The 23,772-nt window shown below is 46.6% G+C and overlaps 1 protein-coding gene across 2 annotated transcripts in view; it reads left to right on the forward strand.

Moving 5' to 3' along the window:
* LOC147887864 (glutamine-dependent NAD(+) synthetase-like) overlaps window positions 1-23,772 on the forward strand; it is a 189,731-nt gene that overhangs the window by 18,796 nt on the left and 147,163 nt on the right. For both annotated transcript variants that reach the window (XM_087393417.1, XM_087393416.1), the window contains exon 6: window positions 11,001-11,169. In XM_087393417.1, coding sequence (XP_087249543.1) covers window positions 11,001-11,169 — 169 coding nt within the window. The remainder of the gene's footprint in view (window positions 1-11,000; window positions 11,170-23,772) is intronic.

Below are 23,772 nucleotides of genomic sequence, written 5' to 3' on the forward strand. Positions count from 1 at the left end.
ATTCATACAGGTGTACCGACATTGCATAGTGATTCCATGAGTGCTATTCAGTTAGCACGGAATCCGGTCTTTCATGCAAAGACCAAACACATTGAGGTCAGGTACCATTTCATCAGGGAGGTACTTGAGGACAAGCGCATAGAGCTTGTCAAGGTTCATACAGATGATAACCCTGCAGATATGCTGACGAAGAGTCTACCTAGTCAGCGGTTTGAGTATTGTCGTGTATTGATGGGCATTGGATAGTATGCTCACTAGTTGTTCTCCCTTAAAGGCACATTGTCCTTTAAGTGGGAGGTTGTGGGCGTTAAAGGTCACTGTGCCTTAACCCCAGTTATGTACAATACTCAAACACATATATAAATGAATGAAAAAGAAGATTAGGGTGGTTCTGCACCCACCAAAACTTGTGTGGCTCTCTGTCTCTCTCTCTCGCTCTCTCTCCCTCTTCCGTTCTTGCTTCCGTTGAGAGCACTCTCAAATAGCTTGTTGCAAAGAGACATGGAAAATCATCTAGCATATCCAGGTACTGGAGCTTCTCACTACCTGATAGAGAATCACCAAGAAGCTCTTCATTGCATTGGCGTCGTTTAGTGTGCTCCACATCCTCCACATGAAGTGTCTCTACAGGATCTTCTTGCACCACCACCTTGTTCCTTCCTGACTCATCCCGATCAGCACCAAGACAAAGACCAAAGGCCACTCCTTCCACCTCACCCTCTGAGTTGGACTCCTCGGAGCTACACCCTGTCTCTTCTTCTTCATCGGTTAAGTCAGAGCTTGAACTCTCTGATGTTGAAGACTCCTCCTTGACAACTTCCTTTTTGCGGCTTCTGATGTTGTAGCGCACCTTCTTATCATTTCCCTGCAAAATCAATTCTCCAGTATTCCACTTTTGAACAGCCTTCACCTTGCGTAGCCAAGGCTTTCCCAAAATCAATGGATAGGCACGTGCATCTGGCTTGGTAGGGATCACCTGAAAAGTAGTGGGCACAGAAATTCCACATACATCCACTTCTAGATTCTTCACAACTCCCAAGGTCTTAACCCTAGTGTTGTCAGCCAATTTGATGCGATAAGGAGAGGTAGTACTAGAGTATTTTAAATCAGCATCTATCATGGTCTTCTCACTCATGACATTAATCGATGCACCTCCATCAATGTACACATTAGAAATCACTTGACCATCAATGATCACATCAACCACAGGTACATCATCACCAACATCTATATCTACATTTTGAACAATAGGAATGGCACTTTTCTTCTTTTTCTTCTTTGACACTCTTGTGCTTGCTAGTTTTTCCCATTCCTTCCGTAGTTTTGGAGACAAAGCAAGTAATTGACCAGAGGTGATATGAGCTTCCTTTTCTTTAAGGTCGGACAAAAAGTCATAGCTTCCAATTCCTTGTCCTAAAGGAAAGTCTGACTGGCTAATTCTCCTTCTAGATGCCTTCTTTTTCTTACTACAGTGTTTCTCTTCCTGATGTTCCTCATCTACTTCTTTCTTGCTTTCTTCTTCTTCTTTTGCTTTACCACGCCCCCGTTTAGCCATCATTACCTCTCTTTCCTCATCCCCTGAAGAAGCTTCTAACAAGGATACTTGTTTTTCTTCTTTCTTTCTCAATCTAGGACACTCGGGGCGATAGTGACCTTTTTCATTACATTCATAGCAAGTGATCCCACTCCTATCTCGAGGCCTATCTTCACTCTTTGGTGCTCTAGGTTGTCGTGCATTAACCAAATGCAATTTCAAATCAACAAACTCTGCCATCAATTGGGAGATATTATGATCTAACTCAGAGGACTTTGGTATCTGTGGAGTACCCATTACCTCCACCTTAGAAGTTGCTGTTGAAGACACAAAAGAGGATTCGATCTTTAGAGAAGCTTCTTTCTTGGTTGCAATGCGAAGTGCCTCCACGTATGTTGTTGGATCTTTACTCATTACTTTTGAGCGAAGACGAGGCTCCAAAGACGAGGCTCCGCCCGATCCTTCATGGACCATCCAAAAAGCCGGCATCCTCGAACAAAATCCCGAAGATAAGACTCCGGGTCTTCCCCTTGGGTCCTTCGAAACACTGGAATCTTCACCATGATGAAACACAAAAAGGAAACACCAAGATCCAAATAATATCCCAAACAAGATCCGAACAAGATCCCACAGAGCCTTAGTATACCAAGACCAACTTATTATGCATAACCACTTGTTGAAAACCCTCCACAATGTGATCCTCAACAAAATCTTCAAAAATAAGTGACCAACCAGCACCATGAAAACATTGTGTATACATGCATTCTAGAATCACCCTTCTCACAATAGGAAGTGCACATAAAAGCTTCAAGATATTGTACTCTTCATCATTTGCATAGCAAAAGAAGTTGAAAGCATTGAGAATCACCACTCCATTGTTATAGTCAAAAACTACCCAAAGACTCAACTCTTCTTCACACCAAGCTACCAGTGCATGGAATAATCCCCAACCCATCATTGTGCCTGTTGCCGGCGTTGTCGATTCACCAACATATTCAACAGTGCAAACATAAAGGCTATGATCATGGTGACTGTGCGAATAACTTGAGCATCACCTTCACAATCTTCAAGTTCTCTTAAATGGGTTGCAATCTCTTCTAACGGAGTTCTTCCAGGCATCTTCTTTATCTCATCAAAACACATGCCTCTTCTAGGCATAACATGCAATCAAGTACACCCGAGACCGTTTAGTAAGGTGGGATGAATCCAATACCAAACGTACCCGGCGTCTCCACCAAAAGATGTGACATGAAGTTGGGGGTAATAAACTTCACGCACCTCTTCACTTCCTGCTGCTTTCGAACTGACTGACAAAGATATTCATCATTGAGAATGGGACATTAGAAAGAAGCTTTTATGCCAAGATACCACACCATACTTTCCTCCCTCAGATGAGAATGAAGATGGTAACATCCCAAAAGATGTTGTAATCAAGCATAGGGAGAAGAAAAGGATCAGCAGAGGCCATAATCTCAGCAAGCCTGTCTGTGCCAAAGAGAAGAGCGATACGTTGTTGAAAGAAGATCTTGCGGCTCAACATGACATGAACTGATATATATTGAGGAGTTTGAAGGGGCTGATTGGGTCGGATGGGTAGATTCCGAGGAAACATTGCACCTCCTTCATAGACACCTTTACACTTAGCTCAAAACACTCTACAAACTGTCATTAGACACAGAGGCCTATAACTTTCAGTAGAGACATGATATCAGAATTCAATCACATAAAGATATGCGTCTTGAGATGGGCTTCGCGCTGATATAAGTTTCGTTGAAAACAGACAAACGGTTGAAGAGATATGGACAGTTTACTGGAAGGGGGTAAAAACTGTCATGAAAATAGACTATCAGACACAGAGAATCATAACTTTTTGCAGCAATATCTGATTCAATATCTAAGCACTAGAGACATACGCCTTGAAGAGAGCTTCGCGCTGATATAAATTTCATAAGAAACAGAGAAGCGATCAAAAAGTTATGGACAGTTTACTAAACGGGGGTAAAAACTGTCATGAAAACAGATTGTCAGACACAGAGACTCATAACTTTTTGCAACAGTATCTGATTCAAGATCTGATCACATAGAAACATGCGCCTTGAAGAGAGCTTCGCGCTGATATAAATTTCATTACAATCGGACTACCGAACAAAAAGTTATGAGCAAAACACTAACAGGGGGTCAAACTGTCATGAAAACTACCCTCCACCCAGGCTAATTTCGCCTGAGCAGGATGCTTCCTCAAGACTCCACCTTCATCAACGATCCACCCCTCATAGATTTCGCCTAGAAGAGGGGAAGAAGTTTGCATGATGGCTCGAGAAACAAATGGACCATGTATGCACAGTGAGCGGTCGAATAGAAAGAACTTTTAAGGCTTTAAAAGAGAAAAGGGATGAGACACTCAAGAGAGAGAGAACTTGAAGTGACCTTCATTACAAATAGAGTTAGAATCCACTTCAACACTACAAACACAAGGGAGAAGAAAAGTTTTTATACATACAAGAGGGAGCGAAAGCTCTAAGACTACTCATAGAGAGAGAATAAACTAGAGAGAGATGGACTTAAGAGTCTACATAAGAGAATATCTACAAGAGGGAGAGAAGGCTCATGGAAGAGGCTTGGGGAGACTAGAGCTATAGCAACATGAGACCTAATGGTGGAAGAGATTGATGAACAAGGGAGAGGAGGGCTTCTTTTATAGAGATTTTGTTACCCTCCTTCACCCATTTACAATTGCTGTCTGTAGATTCCTTTCCCCATCAATCACATAAGCACGCATGTCACCATCCATGTCCTTTTTGGCTACTCTTGCCATGTGTCCCATCACAAGATGCTCAAGACTCTTAAAATATTGAGAAAGTCAAGAGTCTCCTCATATGGAGCCCATAGGGACCCTCTCTTTTCCACATGTCCACATCCTCCTTATTCCACATAGGAGTTCTAGAAGGATTCCTCTTGACTTCACACTCCTCCACATGCCTTCCACACTCTTAACATGTGGCCTCTCTTATATTATTGGAACACATGGACATGAGCCCACCTCTTTATATGACTCACCCTTCCTATTTTCTAAAAAACTCCATAATATCCCATACACAAATAACTCTCACCCCATACCAAGGTATTTATAATTCATACCTATGGTATTTACAATGAGCCATTCCACTCATCCTCTCCATCCCATACAATATCATAGAAACTAGAAATAAGTGAGAGCCGCTAGGCTATCACTTGATACTCAAACTCTTATCAAACATAGAGAAAAACAATACCAATGCCAAATTAAAAATATCAATTTTTGGTGTCACAGCACCCTAGGGGAATCTTGTGGAAACAGATCTGCATACTAGTCCAGAATCTTACTTATGTACTTACGTATGTTAAACATATAGTAAGAATAGCCTTTTGGACCAGATATGGTCATTACGAGTTTCTCATATTACGTTTTGGTTTGACTAATGCTCCCACAACCTTTGAATAAATGATGAATGACTTGTTTTGAGATTATTCGGGCAGGTTTGTCTGTTCTTAGATGACGTCTTGGTTTACAGACAGCAAGACATTAGAGGAACGTATTGATCATCTTCGGATTGCCTTAGTTTTACTAAAACAGAATCAGTGTATGCCAAGGTGAGTAAATGTACTTCTTTATGAGGAGATCATTTACTGAGGATACAAGATTTCTAGGAAAGTTGTTAGCATTGATTTAGAGGTAGTCGAATGGTTTTGCCTTACTAGCAGAAGGTCCAAGATTGGAGCTCCATTGTTGACCAAGACTCAAGGATTGTGCCACCTAGGATATAGGCAGCAAGGGGCCAGTGGATGATTCGGAATGGGTTGTTGTTTCGGAATAACAAGGTTTGTGTACTGGATGTGTCGGATCTTAGATTCAAGATTCTCCAGTTAGTCAATGAAAGGGAATCTAAGCTTATAAGTGAATTCTGGACACTTGTTTTTGATAAGTTAAATATGGCCTTAGTTCGATTTCCTTAGAACTCATAGTCCGATGGCCATACAGAAGTACTAAACCAAGTCTTGGAAGACATGCTTCGTGCGTATGTTTCCAAGAGGCAATCTTCATGGAAATAATATTTGAAGGAACATGGTAGAGAGAGGGAGAGAGAGAGGGTAGGCTAGGGAGAGAGGAAGTGATACTCAAAAGGAGACATAATGAAATGGAAATGAAATGATGAGCAATAAACAAAAATGAGAGTACTCACATGTAGAGCAAAGAGCTTGTAGCTTGATACTTAATTGATTTGACACTAGACAAGTATAGCTCTTATATAAGAAAGAGCACACACACACATATGAACACCTATGCATATGGGATAACTCCCAATATGACACGTGGCATCCATAGGACACACTAGACTAGAACTCACACTAGAACACATATTTTTGACTCACTTTGGCTTCATATTCCAACAATATTTACCCATGAAGGCAAGGTGAGAGACTACTGGAATGGAACCAAGAACAGAATATGACAATGACGGTCTAAGGTGAGGGACTATTGGAATGGAACCAAGAACAGAACATGACAATGATGGTCATCAAATTGTGCACCCTATGTAACTCAGAGGCTAAAATCTGAGCGTGTTCAGAGGTTGATCCAAGCACTCTCATGGCTTGAGACTCAACATGCTCAAAGGCTCACATTATAGCATGGCTATATGACCAACTCATAGTTCTAGGCATACACCAACATCTTGGAACTCGGCCAGGCCTGATAACGAGACCTATCAAAGCCAATACATGGCTCCCACAATACATTCCCCTCTAAACCTATCAAAGCCAATACATGGCTGAGGGCTCCCATAGTACATCCCCTCCTGGCTCTAGGGGCTAATGAGAGACATGGAGCCATACACCAAAACAAAATAGGAAAATACATCCTTTTAGGAGGACTATCCAAGGCAGAGAACCTTTGACTCAACACACATGATTTATTTGCATTCATTTTGGGGGACAACCTAGGGCAGAGTACCCTTGACTCAAACAAGAAAGTAGTAAAGATATATTTCATTCATTTTATGCATAGCAAGGGCAGAGAACCTTTGAGCCCGAAGTAGCTGCCGCACAAGAGTGTGCACATCCTGATGCAAAGGGGTATGTCGTTGAAGAACCAGGCGAGAATGCCCTCGAATGATGTGTTGATGAAGGCCATAGGAGCAGCTACCAAGGGAGATCACATCATGACTCTCAATGTGCCGATCAGAGAGTCACCGAATGTGCAGAAGAGGCTAAAAAAAATCAGCGAAAGTGCTTAAGGGAGCCGCCCAAATCATTGCTGGATGTCACAGGAGTCCAAATCTGAGCAAAAAATGCCAAAAAATAGCCTAAAACTGCTCGGAATCGCCTCCTGATAAGTTATACGAACTCCTAGCACTGTCGCGCATCCGCTGCAGAGGTCCATATGGACGTCCATACAGCTGTACAGACAAAAAAGTCAGATTTTTTTTCCTCGAAAAGCTGCGGAACAAGGTCGTTTATGTTTGGGACGTGCCAAAATTTCAAAAAACGTAGAAATCGGACCTCAAAAGGTCAAAAAACAGCTGCTAGACTGCTCCAAAACAAGTTTCTGGCGACCAACTGACGAGGAATGTCCGCCAATGTTGAGGGAGAACCACGAACTGATGCGGGAGTGAGCTGAACTCACAAACGAGGACTGTGAAGTACTTGATGGCAAGGAACCATGGCGAGGCTAAGGGAAGGGAGGCTCTACCTTAGAGGAGAGGGGAGCTTCCATTTGCGGGCTTCTCTCATCCTCTAGATAGAGCAAGAAGAAGGGGAAGGTAGGAAGGGAGGCTCTGATACCACATGAAGGAACATGGTAGAGAGAGGGAGAGAGAGGGTAGGCTAGGGAGAGAGGAAGTGATACTCAAAAGGAGACATAATGAAATGACGAGCAATGAACAAAAATGAGAGTACTCACATGTAGACCAAAGAGCTTGTAGCTTGATACTTGATTGATTTGACACTAGACAAGTATAGCTCTTATATAAGAGCACACACACACATATGAACACCTATGCATATGGGATAACTCCTAATATGACACGTGGCATCCATAGGACACACTAGACTAGAACTCACACTAAAACACACTAGAACACACATTTTTGACTCACTTTGGCTTCATATTTAACAATATTTACCCATGATTGAATTTGCTTACAATAGAATAAAGCATTCAAGTACAGGTTCTAGTCCTTTTATGCTTATGTATGTTCAAATCCAAGTCAATTTAGTCAATCGTTTGTAATCAACACGGTCGCTAGGAGGGCTGAATATCATCACACTGAATAGAAACTCGTGTATCTCATTGCAAAAATGAAAGAGTATGATCTTTCCAATCAATCTGGACAGTGTGGGTTTTAAACCACTCCATCCCTAGGAGCAAGTCTACTAAGTGCATGACATAGCACATCACAATATTAGGTTCTCAAACTTAGGTGTGATAATTAGGTGTCATGGTCAGCCCTGATTATCACAGCTAATTAGTGTGATTCAAAGTTATATGGCACTTCTCTCAAGAAGTGTTTTGAAACTTGAAAACTACTTTGAGTATGAGTCCCACTATCACACATTATTCTCAAACTTAGGTGTGATAATTAGGTGTCATGTGCCATATAACTTTGTCCCACTGATTACGTCACAAGGCAATCCATATAATCTGAAAAACTACTAAACAAATTGGTGAGCCAACTCAGTAGCCTTCATGGTGAAGGAACAAACAGAGATGGTTGTGAATGTGGTCACACATAAATTCCAATAGAATGTTTGATGAAATGGCATCCAAGTACAACACTAGAAAATAGACTAAGTCCTAGTCTATCCTAAACCACCATATCATTGTATGTGTCTACAAATCCTCCCCTCGATGATATGGCTGACGTACTCTGGAATAGTCTCAGAAGTACCTACGGTACCTAAAGTACCATGGTTGCATAAATTCATCCATGTGTGGATATGTTGATGACGTGTGAAAAGAGGTGTTGACAGGCTTTTGGTGAAGATATCTACCACATTGTCGTCAGTAGAACAATAGATAAGGTCAATGAAGTCATCTGAAGTACAATCTGTTATATAGTGACGATGATTTTTAATGTGTTCCATGCGAGCATGAAAGACATGATTGTTTCCAATGGCAATGCAACTTTGGTTGTGACAAAGGATAGAGGTTGCCTCACCATCTTGTGCATGATGCAAGTCATGCAATGCTTCCTTAACCACATACATTCCATGGTGGCTGCATTTGCTACTTTATACTCTACTTCACTAGAGGAAAGAGAGACTCCGTCTTGTTGAGCCAAGATATGCAAGCTGAACCCAATGGGAAGCAATAGCCAGAAGTGGATATTCTATCATCAATATTCCCTGAACAATTTGAGTCTATGAAACCACTTAGAGAAATGTCACTATCTGGAGCATAATGCAAACCATGAGAGAGAGTACCATGAATATATCTGAGAACTCTTTTGGCTGCATTCTAATGTGTGATAGTGGGACAATGCATAAACTAACTGAGCAACCCTGTAGCATAGGCAATGTCTGGCCGAGTGGAGCATAAATAAATGAGACTACCAACCAGCTGCCTGTAAAGTGTGCCATCAAACTTTTCAGCCTGATCATGCTTAGTAAGTTTGAGTCCTTTTTCCAATGGAGTAACCACATGTTTGCAATTTTCCATCTTGAATTTTTGCAAGAGACTTTTAGCATACTTTGTCTGTGACATGCATATTCCCTCTTAGGTCTGCCAAAACTCAATGCCAAGACAATAGTAAAATAAACCCAAATTTGTCATGTCAAATGTCTGACATAAAACGGACTGTACTACTGCAATTTGCTGTGTATTACTACCAGTGAGTAATATGTCATCCACATAAAGCACTAGAATGACCAAATATGAGTTTTCTTGCAAAACATATAGATTAGGCTCTGTATGTATATTGACAAAGCCTTAGGACAACAGAAAATTGTGCATCTTGTGATACCATGCACGAGGTGCTTGTTTGAGCCCATATAAAGCTTTTCTAAGCTTGCACACCTCTCTTGTCCCTTTACCACAAATCCTTGGGGTTGCTGCACATTGACTTCTTCTTTGAGATCTCTATTTAAAAATGCAGTCTTAACGTCCATCTGATAGACTGGCCAACCATAATTTGCAGCAAGAGAAATGACACAACGGATGGTAGTGATTTTGGCTACCGAAGCAAAAGTCTCCTCATAGTCAATTCTCTCTTCTTGAGCATTTTCTTCCCAAATGCCTTTGACATTTTCTTGACTTTCAGCATGCATCTTGTCATTTCCAAAAGTGTCTTATTCTTTCTTTATGCAATAGGATGGTGTTGTGGTGTGTATGGCATTGTCTTGTGATGCTTGATCCCTTTTTCCTTCAAATACCCTTCAAATGAATTTGATGTGTACTCCCCCCCATTGTCTGAACAAAATGTTTGTATTCTTGAATTGGTTTGGTTCTTAGCGGCCTTGAACTCTTCGAACTAATAAAACACTTCAGATTTAGCCTTCATGAGGAAGAGCCATGTGAATCTAGAATAGTCATCAATGAAGGTAACAAAAAAGTTTGCCCTTCTATGGGTTGTCACATTCATGGGACTGCATATATCACACTGTACTATTTGCAAAAGTCTAGTTGCTTTCAATGAACCTGAGCCATCCTTCTTGAAAGGAAGGCGGTGCAATTTTTGCCAAGAGCACACCCTTCACAAACTTCATTGGTTGTACAGCTCTTATATAGAGCACGCACACACATATGAACACCAATGCATATCGGATAACTCCCAATGTGACACGTGGCATCCATAGGATACACTAGACTAGAACTCACTAGAACACACCAAACTGACTCATCTTGACTTCATGTTCTAACACCCCCCCATGAAGGCAAAGTGAGAGACTACTAGAATGGAACCAAGGACAGAACATGACAATGACGGTATCTACTACTCTGTGCAATGTCTAAACTAGACGTGGCTCCCATGCTGACTCAGAGGCTGAAGTCTGAGCATGGTTCAGAGGTTGGACTGAGCATTCACATGGCTTTACGTCCCAAACATGACTCAGAGGCTCATGTCTCAGCATGGATGCATGACCAACTCAGCGGTCTAGGAAACCAATGCACCAACATCATGGAACTCATATGCCTGGCCTGATAACTAGACCCTATCAATGCCAATATATGGCTCCCACAATACATCCCCCTCTTGACTCCAGGGACTAACTAGGAACCTGGAGCCACACACCATAACTAAAAGGAAATACATCATTTTAGGAGGACTATCCAAGGCAGAGGACCTTTATTAACTCCTCAAACATTCATTTTAGAGGGAGTACTCAAGGCAGAGGACCTTTAACTCAAACACATAAAATTCTGTTAAGATTGGGCAGGTCATCAAGAGTATGAGTGTTGAGTTTTTTTTTTTCATTATATGTATTGTAGGTCAAGTCATATTTGCCCCATGAGGAGGTGGCCTTGGGGCCTGCTTGCTGGCTATGGGACTACCTTCGACGTAGTGGTGCAAGTGGTTACTTGTTGCCACTTTCTGGTGGAGCAGACAGTTCATCTGTAGCTACAATTGTTGGTAGCATGTGTCGCCTTGTTGTTGAAGGTAAGACATATTCTGAAGCTTTGACAATCATTAGGTCTTTTTAAAAACTGTTGTGAGTTGACATTTGATAAAATAAAGAGTGGTATTTTTATTTCCAGATCATGTATTTTGCCACAAAGATGTCTTACATTATTTATTTTTCCACCAAATCACATTAAACATCAGTGACAATCCAAATTCTATTTGTTAAGATAATAAAATTGAGTGGTTCATATACCCTAGAACATCTCAAGTAAATGCACTAACACGAAATGGACATGTTTAGCTTTTTGCTATGACCTTTTATTCTTCATAACTTCATTGGATGAAACTTAGTCTATGTAGGGAGTGATGTTCGTCTTTCCAGATCTTCTTTTTGCCACAAGGACATCGTACATGATGTTTTTTTTTCAATTAAATACAGTAAGCATATGAGCCGAATTCTATATGCTACAATAATAGAACCACCCAAAGTGTTTCAAGTAAATTGCACTAACATCGAGCAGACATGTTTAGCTCTTACTCAGTTTTTCTTAAGTCATTTTATTGGGCATGTCTTGATAAGATGAAACTAAAAGGATGCTTTCATACTTCTTTTGCCTTTCTACTGCATGCAATTCTTTTGCCTTTCTACTCCTGTTGCAGTTTTTGACCTTGAACTAAGTTTTCTATGGCCCTCATCCTCGTCAGGATGATGTAAGCATTTGTGTGGTTGTGCCTCCAGACCATAGGCACAGCCAGGGCAATTCTGTTCAATTGTGACTTTTGGTCAACCTCGTCAGTTTTTCTTTAAGTCATTTTATTGGGCATGTCTTGATAAGATGAAACTAAAAGGATGCTTTCATACCTCTTTTGCCTTTCTACTGCATGCAATTCTTTCGCCTTTCTACTCCTGTTGCAGTTTTTGACCTTGAACTAAGTCTTCTATGGCTCTCATCCTCGTCAGGATGATGTAAGCATTTGTGTGGTGGTGCCTACAGACCATAGGCACAGCCAGGGAAAGGTAAAATGGTTGCCAGGCAGTGAAATCAACACATGAAGGCCAGCAAGCTTTCAACAATAGCAGAGACAAACCAAATTTGAAAATGCAATTCTGGTCAGTTGTGACTTTTGGTCAACCTAGTCAATGCTAAAATTTGATTACCAAATCTGGGAAGTTTAGAAGCCTGTAAGAGGCCATGCTAGTTGCAGCATCTTCTTCAATTCCAAGTATGGTCTTCACACCAACACTGGCAGTGAAGTTGCTCCCATCAAGGCAGCTCCTTCCAGTTAGTCAATAATGCAAGGTCAGCCAGCCACTCACATTGGAGGATGCAAGGTTTCCATTCACTTGGATGGTGGCAGCTCAGAACATGTTGTTGATTAGCATGTTTCACTGATGGTTGACTTATTAACAGAGCAGATCGAGCAAGTTCTTTTTTTTTTTGGGGGGGAAAAAAACAGTGCTGATTATATTACTTCGAGAAACAAGAATACATGGGGTCAGTTTTGCAGCTGACGGGGCTGCATTCACAAATCGGACGCAGCCCTAAGAGGAATCAAAAGCTCTCTCTCATGGAGGGATCAGGCGGGTGTGAGTAAATAGACAGAGAGGCGGTGAGTAGCGCCACTGAAGGCCCTGAGATGTATGCTCGAAGAAGAGGCCCTGCGTATCCCAATCTCGGAGGAAACGTCTCCGCTTCTCCCGGCCGGCCCAGGAGTCCCCCTGGATTTGGTCCCCACTGACCTCTGAGCGTGTGGATAATCTCGCTCCAGATGTCGGCCATGATCTGGGCAGTTGAGGGTGAGGTACCTCCGAGGATCTGTGCGCAGCGCAAGGTCCAAATGTGCCATCCAACGATGCTGCCAATAATCTCCCAAACTGGCTGCCTCACCTAAGATCGTGTGTCCACCTCTGCCAAATGCTGCGGGAATGCCCTATGCCCTCAAGCGGCCCCCAAGTCCCCTGGGTGATGAGGAACATAGGGTCCTGTGGGCTTGCCTCGAACATCTTGTGATAGCCAGGTATGGTACTGCACCAGCAGAATGCGCCCCAAGTGATCAAACCTAGCTCCGGCTCTGCACGAGTGAGGATCCCGAAAGCCCACCTCCACACTTCCTGGGCGCGAGTGCAGCTCCACAGGCAATGTTTTGGTGACTCCTCGTCCTCATGACAAATCTGACAGAGTCCCTCCTGACCAAACTGCTGCAACCAGCTCCCCACTGGAAGTCCCTTGTGGGGGAGTAGCCAAAGGAAGTAGGAAATCTTCCACGGCCGCCAACTCTCCCACAAGGCCTTCCAGAATGCCTGAAGAAATAGCCTGGAAATACCCTGAGCATACCATCTGGGCCGCTGGGTGGGCAGTCTGCTCTGCATCCTCTCGAGAACGCTCCTGCCGAGCTTCGCACTGTATGCGAAGAAAGGGGTCGGCCCCTGGTCTGCCACAACCTCTGGCCATCTTCACTCTCCTGGGTCCCAGTCAAGCTCTGAAAGGGCCCGCCCCTCCCAAAGCCAGAGACGCCACAACTGCAACTGATCTTGCTCTACTCTAGGATCGACCTGCCAAACCTTCCCCAAGAGGCCTACAACACGAACCCTCTGCCACGGGAGAAGGGGGTCGATGAGCGCACCCTCTCTCCTGAGTCGGCCGTCACCCAAAACGGCGAAGAAGGAGACAGAGGTGTCGGCTAGCCGACCTACGACAACCAGTGGGATGCCACGGGGGGTGAGCTGTCCAAGCCAGCGGGCATCACCATGCATGAGGATCTGAATCTCCGGTGGTACCAACCAGCGGGCAAGAATCGCTCCATCTATCTCTGTGCGCCTCGCCTGAGCACCACGGACGCCCCCTGCTGCGGCTGCAAGTGCAGCTGTCTCCAAGTGCCTGTAAGTGTCCCTCCAAACTCGAAGGGACCGAGCGGGCCCCCGCATCTAGCCATCCCACGAGATATGCGACCTCTCCCCCAGCTGAAGGCCCGAGACATCTCTGACCTGACCGTTCCAGATGAGCGGCTGAAGGTCGATCTCCTTTTGACTGCTAGGAGGCGACTGGATGAGGCTGAGACGAAGTCGCCTCCAAACAGTGAGCAGGCTACAAATGAGCAGGGAACGGGGGCGGGTAAGTGGTGCAGAGGTAAAGATCCACCTGAGGGACGGCAGCCACTCTCCTCCTCGGCGCGGGGTGCAGGGCTCCTTCTGCCTCTGCTCTGCTTGGCGTGGCTACCTGGAGGGGGGGGGGGAGGGGGCGGCAGGGGAGTGGGCGGGGGGGGTTGAGAGGGGCTGGAGAAGCGCGGGCAAGTAGCAGCCAGGTGCCCAAAACCATGACAATGCAGGCACTGGCCTAGTTGTCCTGTGACCACCATGCTCTGAGTAATGATGCCAGCATCTGTCACAACCTCGATCTCTGCAGGGAGGGACGGAGGATCTACCACAGCCACGCGGACTCTGGGAGCTCTTGCCGCAGCAACCGCGTCGACAAAAGTGTCATGCATCACCCAACCAAAGTGGGCACCCAAGTCCCTGACTATCGGCCGCAACTCAGCAGCAAGGCCTGGAAATACTAGCGTCACCGGGTGGCGAGGTATGTGGAAACGAGCATCAAAGTCCGCTACTCTGAAGCCTCGGTACCAAGGGACAATCATGATGATCTTCCCATCCACTGATGTGGGGGAACAAGCAATCAGGTTGCTCGCAGCTCTCGCAGTGGAGAGCTTGAGCCAGAAGATGCCCCTTCCCATAAGGGCCACCTCCTCAATGTGGCTATCCTCTAGCACAAGGGTGGACTGTAGCCAATCCCTGATGGCTGCCCTGGAGGGAGAGTGCCCAATGACTCTGCCATAAACGGAAGTGCGGGCAAAGTCATTGGTAGCCTGTTTCACCAAGGATGACTGCTGCTCTGTCAAAATCACACGGTAGGCTAATGGAGAGGGGGGGTCCGGCTGGGCCTCCGGTTCCGGGCAGGGAGCCGCCATACCGCAAAGACAAACTGCGAGAACTCCAAAGAAGGAAGAGGCTACCATCGAGATGGAGAGATAGAAGAGAGGTGGAGCCTGGGAGTGGATGAGGGAACGAGTCACACACAGGGGCAAATCCTTCAACCGAACAAGGCCAAGCCAGGGGAGGGGTCTTCTAGGCAACAGGCGGCGGGCTGCCACACGATCTGCAGCGAGCAGGGATCTTTGAGCAACTGGGCGGAGCTTCGAGCAGCTAGGCGGAGCTTCGAGCAGCTGGACGGGGGAGACACCTGAGATACGAGCAGGCGGCGGCAGTGACGAGCTGAACGGGCAGAATCTGAGCACGGCGAAGTTCTGAACGGGGGGGGGAGAGGACAGCTTGTGCGAGCTCGAGCAGGAGGTAGGCGACAGAGAGGGAGAGACAGACACGCGAGGAGTGGGGGGCGATGGCGAGGAGGAGGAGGGCTCGTAGCATAAAGAATTCATGTCTAAGAAACACTATCGAGCAAGTTCTTGAAAGTGCATCCAGTCATGCTTAGCATCAGGTCCGCACTCGCATTACCCAACCAGCACTTGAATTCTCTGTGCTACGCCAAGATACCAATCCTTTAGGGATTCAATTACCACATGCACACTCAATCGTTGCCACAGCTGCACCCACTTGGCATCTATCTATGCATCGAATATCCTCCAGGGCTTTCAAAAATCATCAGGTGCAGCATCAACCTTGCTCAAAAAGTCATTCAACCAAACTTTGGTAGTACACAATCAATATTTCTTGTCTGACTAAACTTCATGTCCATGCAGCCCACCTAGGGTTCTGCTTACGAAGGTCTGATCATGCCCCGATTATTCCATTTGTCATGATTCAATTCAGGGTTCTATTTTTCTCAGAAGATATCCAATTATTTTGACATCTCCAGAATTGCTCACAAATGTAAGAACCCCTAGGCTAATCAAACCATAGAGAAGAACAAACAACTACAAGTAAGTGGAATGGTTGAGCTAGCACCTCCTAGCCTCTTAGAACCACCTTTGAGTCTGAGGTCTAGACTATCGATGAAGCTAGTCCACTTGATGGTTGGGTCATGTGACCATAAGAAACGCCCCTACTGTTCCGTAGCCATCAAGTCCAACACCATTGAGAGTCACCAATTTCCGGACATCCTGAATATTGTGCCCTTGGATTAAATTTATAAGCCTTGCTCTAGCTATTATTAGCATTTGACTCTGACTATCGAAGCCATGTCCCAAATAGCTGTCTTTTCTATTGCCTTTCTTAGAATAGCTCTATCCATGAGAGCTAAAGCTCATCCATTCTAGCTCCAATCTCAACCCGAGACCAAATCTTAGGTTCATTTGGCCTAATCCTAGACTATTCAATCATCGTTAAGCCTTGGTTAGTCCGAGTAGGGACATAACAATGGATGTGCCTTCTTCTTCCATAGATGCTAACATGGAGGTGTAAGGGATACGTACCTTGATTCTCAACTCTCTATGAGTTACCATTTTGTATTGCCTATACTTTTTGACAATACTCTCTAGACTCGTAAGAGAGAGAGAGAGAGAGAGAGAGAAAGAAAGAAAGAAAGTTTATTAAAGTCTTTGGGAGACCGTGAAGGTCTATGAGACTAAAGATAACTGATACAATGAGCATAACGGTGGCGGTCTCAAAACGGGCCAGCCAACCGTTTCTACAAAAAAGAGGTTATGAAGGACGGTGTGTCTAGTCTTGATACAAAAAATATGTGTCTACCTCCAGATGATACAAAAAAGAAGGGGGGGGAACCAAAAATGGGACAGAGGGGGGAGATACAGTATATATGTGCAGGTGGTGATCGTCAGAGACCAATCATAGAGGGGCCGTCAAATGGGAGGCCGGAAAAAACCCTGCGATAGATGATTGGCCTCTGACGTCATGCGGCCTAGTCGAGCTCGGTCGACGGGGGCGGCGGGTGGCCCTGTGGATGAGGGCAACGGTAACCCCGGATGAGAGAGAGAGAGAGAGAGAGTTGGAACAACTTGATATTGACAGAGACAACAAAGGATCTATTAAAACGAAGTTGCACCAAATTACATTATCGGAAGCTCAAAAAGATGTATATGTTTATGACACTCATGTGACCAAGTTATTTGTCAATTTCAAAACCTCCCCTTGGTAATCTAGCAATTGTTTTATGCATTAACCTGTCTCAAAAGTCAATTGGTATTAAGGTGTAGATGTTGTGTCTCTCTGTGATATGCATGGCATTCGAGAAGAGCGTCACCCCTTATCTTTTTGACCCATTATTTTGGGCCCATTTTGCAAACTTTACTTCCTTTGGGAGTCTCTTGCATACATACATACATACATACATGTGTGTGTGTGTGTGTGTGTGTGTGTGAGAGAGAGAGAGAGAGAGAGAGAGAGAGAGAGAGAGGTCTATGAGACTTAAAGAACCAGACACAATGAGCCTCTAAGTGGGAATCACCAATACATAGAAACACCAATGTGTGTGTGTGTGTGTGTGTGTGTGTGAGAGAGAGAGAGAGAGAGAGAGAGAGAGGTCTATGAGACTTAAAGAACCAGACACAATGAGCCTCTAAGTGGGAAACACCAATACATAGAAACACCAATACATAACTGAGCCCATGGAGAGGATGGAAGCTGTAGCAAGGCATCACTACGATGATCCTCTGGAACCTTGTGGAGAGGTGAAGCCCAGGAGGAAACCTGGTGGTGCAGATAAAGGTGCAAAGGTGAAGAAAGGCAGGTGCAATTATTGTAAGAAGCCTGGTCATTACATTTCAATGTGCCAGAAAATGGTTGCCAATGAGAAAAAGAGGCAATGCATAAGCAGTAGTTATGTTGCACCAGCTGAAAATGCCAATGCTTCACCATCTCATGCAAATTTTGCACAAGAGGGAAAGGATTATGTATTTACTGCATTTCAGGACAGCTTTGGTTCAAGGGGGGATCTAGCTGCACATGATGCTTCTCATGCTTCATATGATGATTCTTCATTTGCTGCCATAGATATTAGATAGTGGTGCATCAAAGCACATGATTCAAAGAAAAGAGTGGTTTGAAGAAATCAAACTTGCTCATGGCATGCGCACTCAAAGTATCAGACTCGGACCATCGCGAGCTGCTGCTCCTCCCCGTTCCCCTGCTGCTCCCCCTCCCTCAGCCCGTCTCTCTCCCCCCTCAGCCTGTCCCTAGCCCCTCCCTGCTGCTCCCCCCCCTCCCCCCCTGCTGCTCCGCCCCCTCCCCCTGCCTGTCCCTCGCTCCCTCCCTCTGCTCCCTGCTTCCGCCCCCTCCCCCCTGCTGTCCCGCCCCCTCTCCCTGCCTCCGTCCCCTCCCCCCTGCTGCTCCGCCCCCTCTCCCTGCCTCCGCCCCCTCCCCCCTGCTGCTCCCCCCTGCCCCCTGCTGTCCCGCCCCCTCTCCTTGCCTCCGTCCCCTCCCCCCTGCTGCTCCGCCCCCTCTCCCAGCCTCCGCCCCCTCCCCCCTGCTGCTCCCCCTCTCCCCCCTGCCTCCGCCCCTTCCCCCCTGCTGCTCCGCTCCCTCTCCCTGCCTCCGCCCCCTCCCCCTTGCTGTCCCGCCCCCTCCCCTGCTGTCCCGCCCCCTCCCTGCTTGCTCTCCCGCCCCCTCTCTTCCTCTCACTCCTCCCTTTCTTCTCCTCTCCTTTCCCCTCCCTCCCTCTCAGCTTGCCCCTCTCCCCTCTCAGCCCCAGCCCCTCTCCTCCTTCCCTCCCCTTCCCCCCTGCTTCCTCTTAGCCTCCTTTCCCCTCCCTTGCCCCTCGCAGCTTTTTTGGAACGGAAGGAGCTTTTTTTCTGTTCGAGTCGGCCTCCTCACCTTGATTGGCGATGGATTCCCCGTCAGCCAATCCTACTCCATCTCCACCGGCCGCGAAAACTATCACTTTCTCTAAAGACGAGTTGCAGCAGCTCAAGAAGGATGTAGAGATTGAGTGCTCTACCACTTTGCTAGCACGCATCTTCGGGTCTCACCCTTCCAGATCCCAAGCCAGAGACTGGATGCTTGCGGCTCTCCCCCCAGACCTCGCTCCTCGATTGGTAGATGTTCGCCTTCTGGGACGAGGTTTTTTCCAGGTTGTTTTTGACACTCCAGAGGCTGCGAGCACTGTGCTCAAGGCCGATTTTTTACACCTGGGACACAGGAAGATCTTCTTTGAAGCCTTTCACCTTGGTTTCGACCCAGTGGAGGCAGATAAGAAATTCTTCTCGCTCTTCATCAGGTTCCCCGGCCTTCCCCAGGTTTACCATCGACTTCTTTCTGTTATTAAGGAGCATTTTGGCGCAGTTGCTGAGATCCCACCCCTCCCTGGGTTGCCATTGACTGCAGCAGAGGCAACCAAGGCTGATGGGGTTCCTAGAGTTAGGGTCCTTTGCAAGGATCCTAACCTCGAGATGGACCACATCATGATACAGCGCCCGGATGGTTCCTTTTTTCGCCAGAGAGTGGAGATTTCAGGCAGGCAGGACCAGTGCAAGATTTGCAGGACCTCGGGACACTTTGCCAGGGATTGTCCCAGGAAGAAGAAAAGGCCTAAGAAGCCCTCTGGTACAGCTACCGCCTCAGGGCATCGACAGGGGGGACAGGGGGGGGATTAGACCCGGCACTTGCCCCTCGACCTCGACAGAGGGGTGGTACAGGTCCAGCTCCTGCTCCTCGTTCTTCACGTGGCGGTCCTGCTCAGTCAGGTGGTGGTACAGGTCCAGTACCTATTCCTCGGCCTCGTCAGGGGGTTGGTACAGGTCCTTCACCTGCTCCTCGACCCCCACCTCCCTCAGGCACACGCGACGCTTTACAGTGGGTTCCAGTACGTGTGCAGGTCCCTCCTTCAGTTCACGAGGGTACCTTAGTAGACTCTGCTTCACCTCGAGCTGTCCTTCCTGTCTCACCTTGCACAGTCCGAGACGCTGAAGCTTCGACCTCCTCCCCAGTTGCAGCTTCTTCCTTAGATCCAGCACTGCCAGATGTTCCTCTTGAGGACGGAGAGATTTCCGCGGCTGGGCAGACACCGGGTAGAGAGCCTTCCTCACTCCCTCCCTTGGACAGGGGGAAGGGGATAGCTTACACTGTTGATCCTCTTCCCTCACAAGGGATCCTTCGTACTCCGGTGTCTGGATTGCTCCACAAGAACTCGTTTTCAGCCTTGGCAGAGAGTTCAGATTTCCCAGAGGAGGAGTTTGTGCCCGCTACTTTTGGGGAGCCAGTGGTTGGGTTTCCTATTGACAGGGCTTCTTCTTCAGGTGCCAGGATTCTTTCCCCTGTTGACTTTCCTCCACTGGGTTCCTTCCCTCCTTCCTCGAGCAGGAGGTCTTCCCCTGTTGAGGGGTTTGTTTCCGCCACTAGGTCGGGTAAGGTGTTCCACTCTACATCCTCCCGTCGATGAGGATTATCAGTTGGAACATACAGGGCCTAGGTGGTGTCCCACATCGCCGCCGTAGACAGCTGATCCGGGATCAGCTTCATCCAGGTGTTACTGGGGGTCCCATTGATATATTATTTATTCAAGAGCACAAGCTGGATTATAGAGATTGTGCCAAGTCAGGCAAGTTGCTTTCAGGACATACTTTTTGGTCGCCTGCATTGGGCACTAGGGGTGGCACTTCTATTTCAGTTTCGCAGTCGGTTCTCCCCTTAGTTGTTGGGGCACGGAGTCATTATCCCCTCTAGAGCTCAGTGGATTATTCTTTTGATTGGAGGGCGTAAGGTTGGCTTCCTCAACCTATATGCCTCCAACATTAGAGGGGAACGTGTCCTTATGTGGAAGACTTTGCTCTCCTGGGCCCCCATTGTGGATTCTTGGGTGATTGGAGGTGACTTTAACATGGTCGAGTTACCTTCAGACAAAAAAGGGGGTAGAGAAGGCGGACTTCACTCTTTGGAGAGAGCAGCTTGGGATGCCTTCCTTTTCCATTTCTGTGGCAGAGATACTTGGTGTGATGATGCCTTTCTTATTCAGCCACAGTCCCTCCTGTTCTCTTGGTCGAATAGAAGGCAACAGATGCCTATTCATGCACGCATTGACAGATTTTATGTAGATGACTGGGCACTAGACAGAGGTGGATCGGTATGCATTGCTGCGGGGGTTTCCACCTCAGACCATTTCCCTGTTGTTCTGGCTATCTCAGAGCCTCACTTGAGAGGCCGATCTGCCAGCATCAGGATTCCAGATGCCTTTTACACAGAGGAGGACCTTACAGAGGCAGCCCTACGGATATGGTTTGCTCATGTCCAGGGAGGGCAGCCACATCCTTCACATTTAGCCGCTGCCCTCTTTGGTATTAGCGACTTTTACTGCTCAGTTGCTTTTACCAGGAGACGAGATATTCTCAGACGTGAGATTGGTGTTCGCCAGCAGTTAGCAGCTTTGCAGAGGGAAGAGCAGAAACGGCCTTCAGATGCTTGGATTCAGGAGCGCCTTGCTGCAGCGAGGGCTCATCTGCAGTTATTGCTTGATCAGAGAGCAGAGTATGCCTTTCATGCACGGGAGTCCTTCTGGATTCAGATGGGTGGTAGAGTCAATAAACACTTTTTCTCTACTCTTGGCCCTAGACATAGTAGAGAGAGTGTATCTCAGCTTATTGACTCACATGGGGTTTTACAGACAGAGCCAGATGACGTCTTACGCATAGCTTCAGATTTCTATGCCACCCTCCTTACTGCTGATCTTGAGACACACGATATAGAGGATGCTAGACAGGCTATTTGGCAGAGTATCCCAGTGTTGGTGAATCCGGATATGCATGTTCTACTTGACGCACCTTTCACCAACACAGAGTTCAGGACTGCACTTTCAGCCCTTCACAAGGGCAAGTGCCCAGGTTTAGATGGCCTCACCCCGTCTTTTTTCATTGCATTTTGGGATATGATTGGAGACTATATTACTTCAGCCATGCAGGCCATTTGGGACTCTGGCGAGATGCCTGAATCGCTTACAGAGGGCCTCATCCACCTTATCACAAAAGGAGGTAGCAGAAATTTATTGTCCCAGTGGAGGCCTATCACACTTCTGGGGACTTGTTACAAGATTCTGGCCAAGGCTATTAGCCTCCGATTGCAGCCACTTCTCCCTGATCTTATCCACGACACTCAGACGGGATTTGTGCATGGCAGAAGTATTTTTGATAACATTTTCTGGGAAGCTTCAGAGTGGGCCATGCAGAGTGGCCAGAATCTTGCCATTCTACTGTTGGATTTTGAAAAAGCTTATGACAGAGTAGATTGGAGTTTTTTGGAGGGCACCCTTCTACGCTTTGGATTCATTGATGTTTGGATCAGAGGTGTTTCCTCTTTGTACAGATCAGCCCATAGCCAGGTACTTATTGGTGGGGTAAGGGGTGAGAGATTTCAGATTTCGAGATCAGTCCGTCAGGGATGCCCCCTTGCTCCTTTCCTTTTTTTATTCGTGGCCGAAGCTATGAGCATCTATGTTAGATCTCAAGCTGACATCTTTGGGCTGAGACTTCCTATCAGAAGAGAAGAGGAGCTGCTTGACAGTGAGTTGGCTGATGACACAGCGATTTATTTGGATGCCTCTCCACAGACATTGACTTCTTTCAGGACAGCATTGGATTTATTTTGCTTGGCGGCAGGGGCGCAGATAAATTGGCATAAATCCAATGGCTTTTGGATCAGTGATGAGGACACTCCAGTTTGGGGACTTGACATAGGGTTCACTTGGGTTCAGAGGGGTTTGCCTATCAGGTATTTGGGCTGCCAGGTCGGCTTGGGTATTTCTACCACGCAGCAGTTTGCTCTCGTGTTGGAGAGCATCAGAATGAAGCTTCTCTTTTGGAGCTCAGCCAAGCTGGATCTTGCCTCTAGAGTTGTGGTGGTCAACCAGGTCCTCTTGGCCACTGCCTGGTTTATTTGTTCATGTTGGTGCCGTTCTAGGGACTGCATCATTCAGCTCAGAAGACCGATCAGGAACTTTCTTTGGAGTGGGCTTGATGGCACAGCAGATGCCTTAGCCAGAGTGGCTTGGGAGACCCTCATCCTCCCTACACAGGATGGGGGTCTCAATATTATTGATCCAGATTTACAGTGCAGAGCCTTACTTTGCAAGATAGTGGTGCGAGGACTTATGCCAGGACAGGAACCGTGGAAGGACTTTCTTATCAGCAGCATACAGAGGTGCACACCTTCCTCAGGAGGAGACTGGATGAGCAGTGTTAGATGGATCTTCACCTCAGCACACCTCAGATCACCTTCTTCCCCTCTCTTGGTTGCCATTCTGAAAGCTTGGGCTAGTTTCAGAAGCTCTCTTCGGAGGATTCCTCCTTCCTCCCGGGAAGAGATTGATAGGTAGCCCATCATGTGGAACGACAGTATTTTAGATGATCGTGGCAGACCACTGGGTGCCTCACTCTACATGCAGTGGGCCAGGTGGGAGAGGGGACGTGCTTCTTCTTTAGGATCTTGGAAAGCCTTCCGTAGGCTTCCAGAGGAAACCAAGTCAAGGTTGACAGGACATCTCAGAGGGAGTGCAGGGAGGATATTGTAGATTGAGACAGCCCTTCCAGAGGCTTGGATAGACACAGATGATATGCCTCTCACTACCTCCACTTGGGCAGGTACTTTCTCGAGAGGCGGGGTTCCACTTCAGGTCTTAGCCTTCCGAGATGCACAGGAGGATGCTTTGGTTTTCAGTGTCCAGGATGGTGGCAGGTTGTTCAGAT

The sequence above is a fragment of the Dipteris shenzhenensis genome, chromosome 22 (genome assembly GCF_047967505.1).
Source record: "Dipteris shenzhenensis isolate YYH24624 ecotype China chromosome 22, Dip_SZ_1.0, whole genome shotgun sequence".
NCBI lineage: Eukaryota > Viridiplantae > Streptophyta > Polypodiopsida > Gleicheniales > Dipteridaceae > Dipteris > Dipteris shenzhenensis.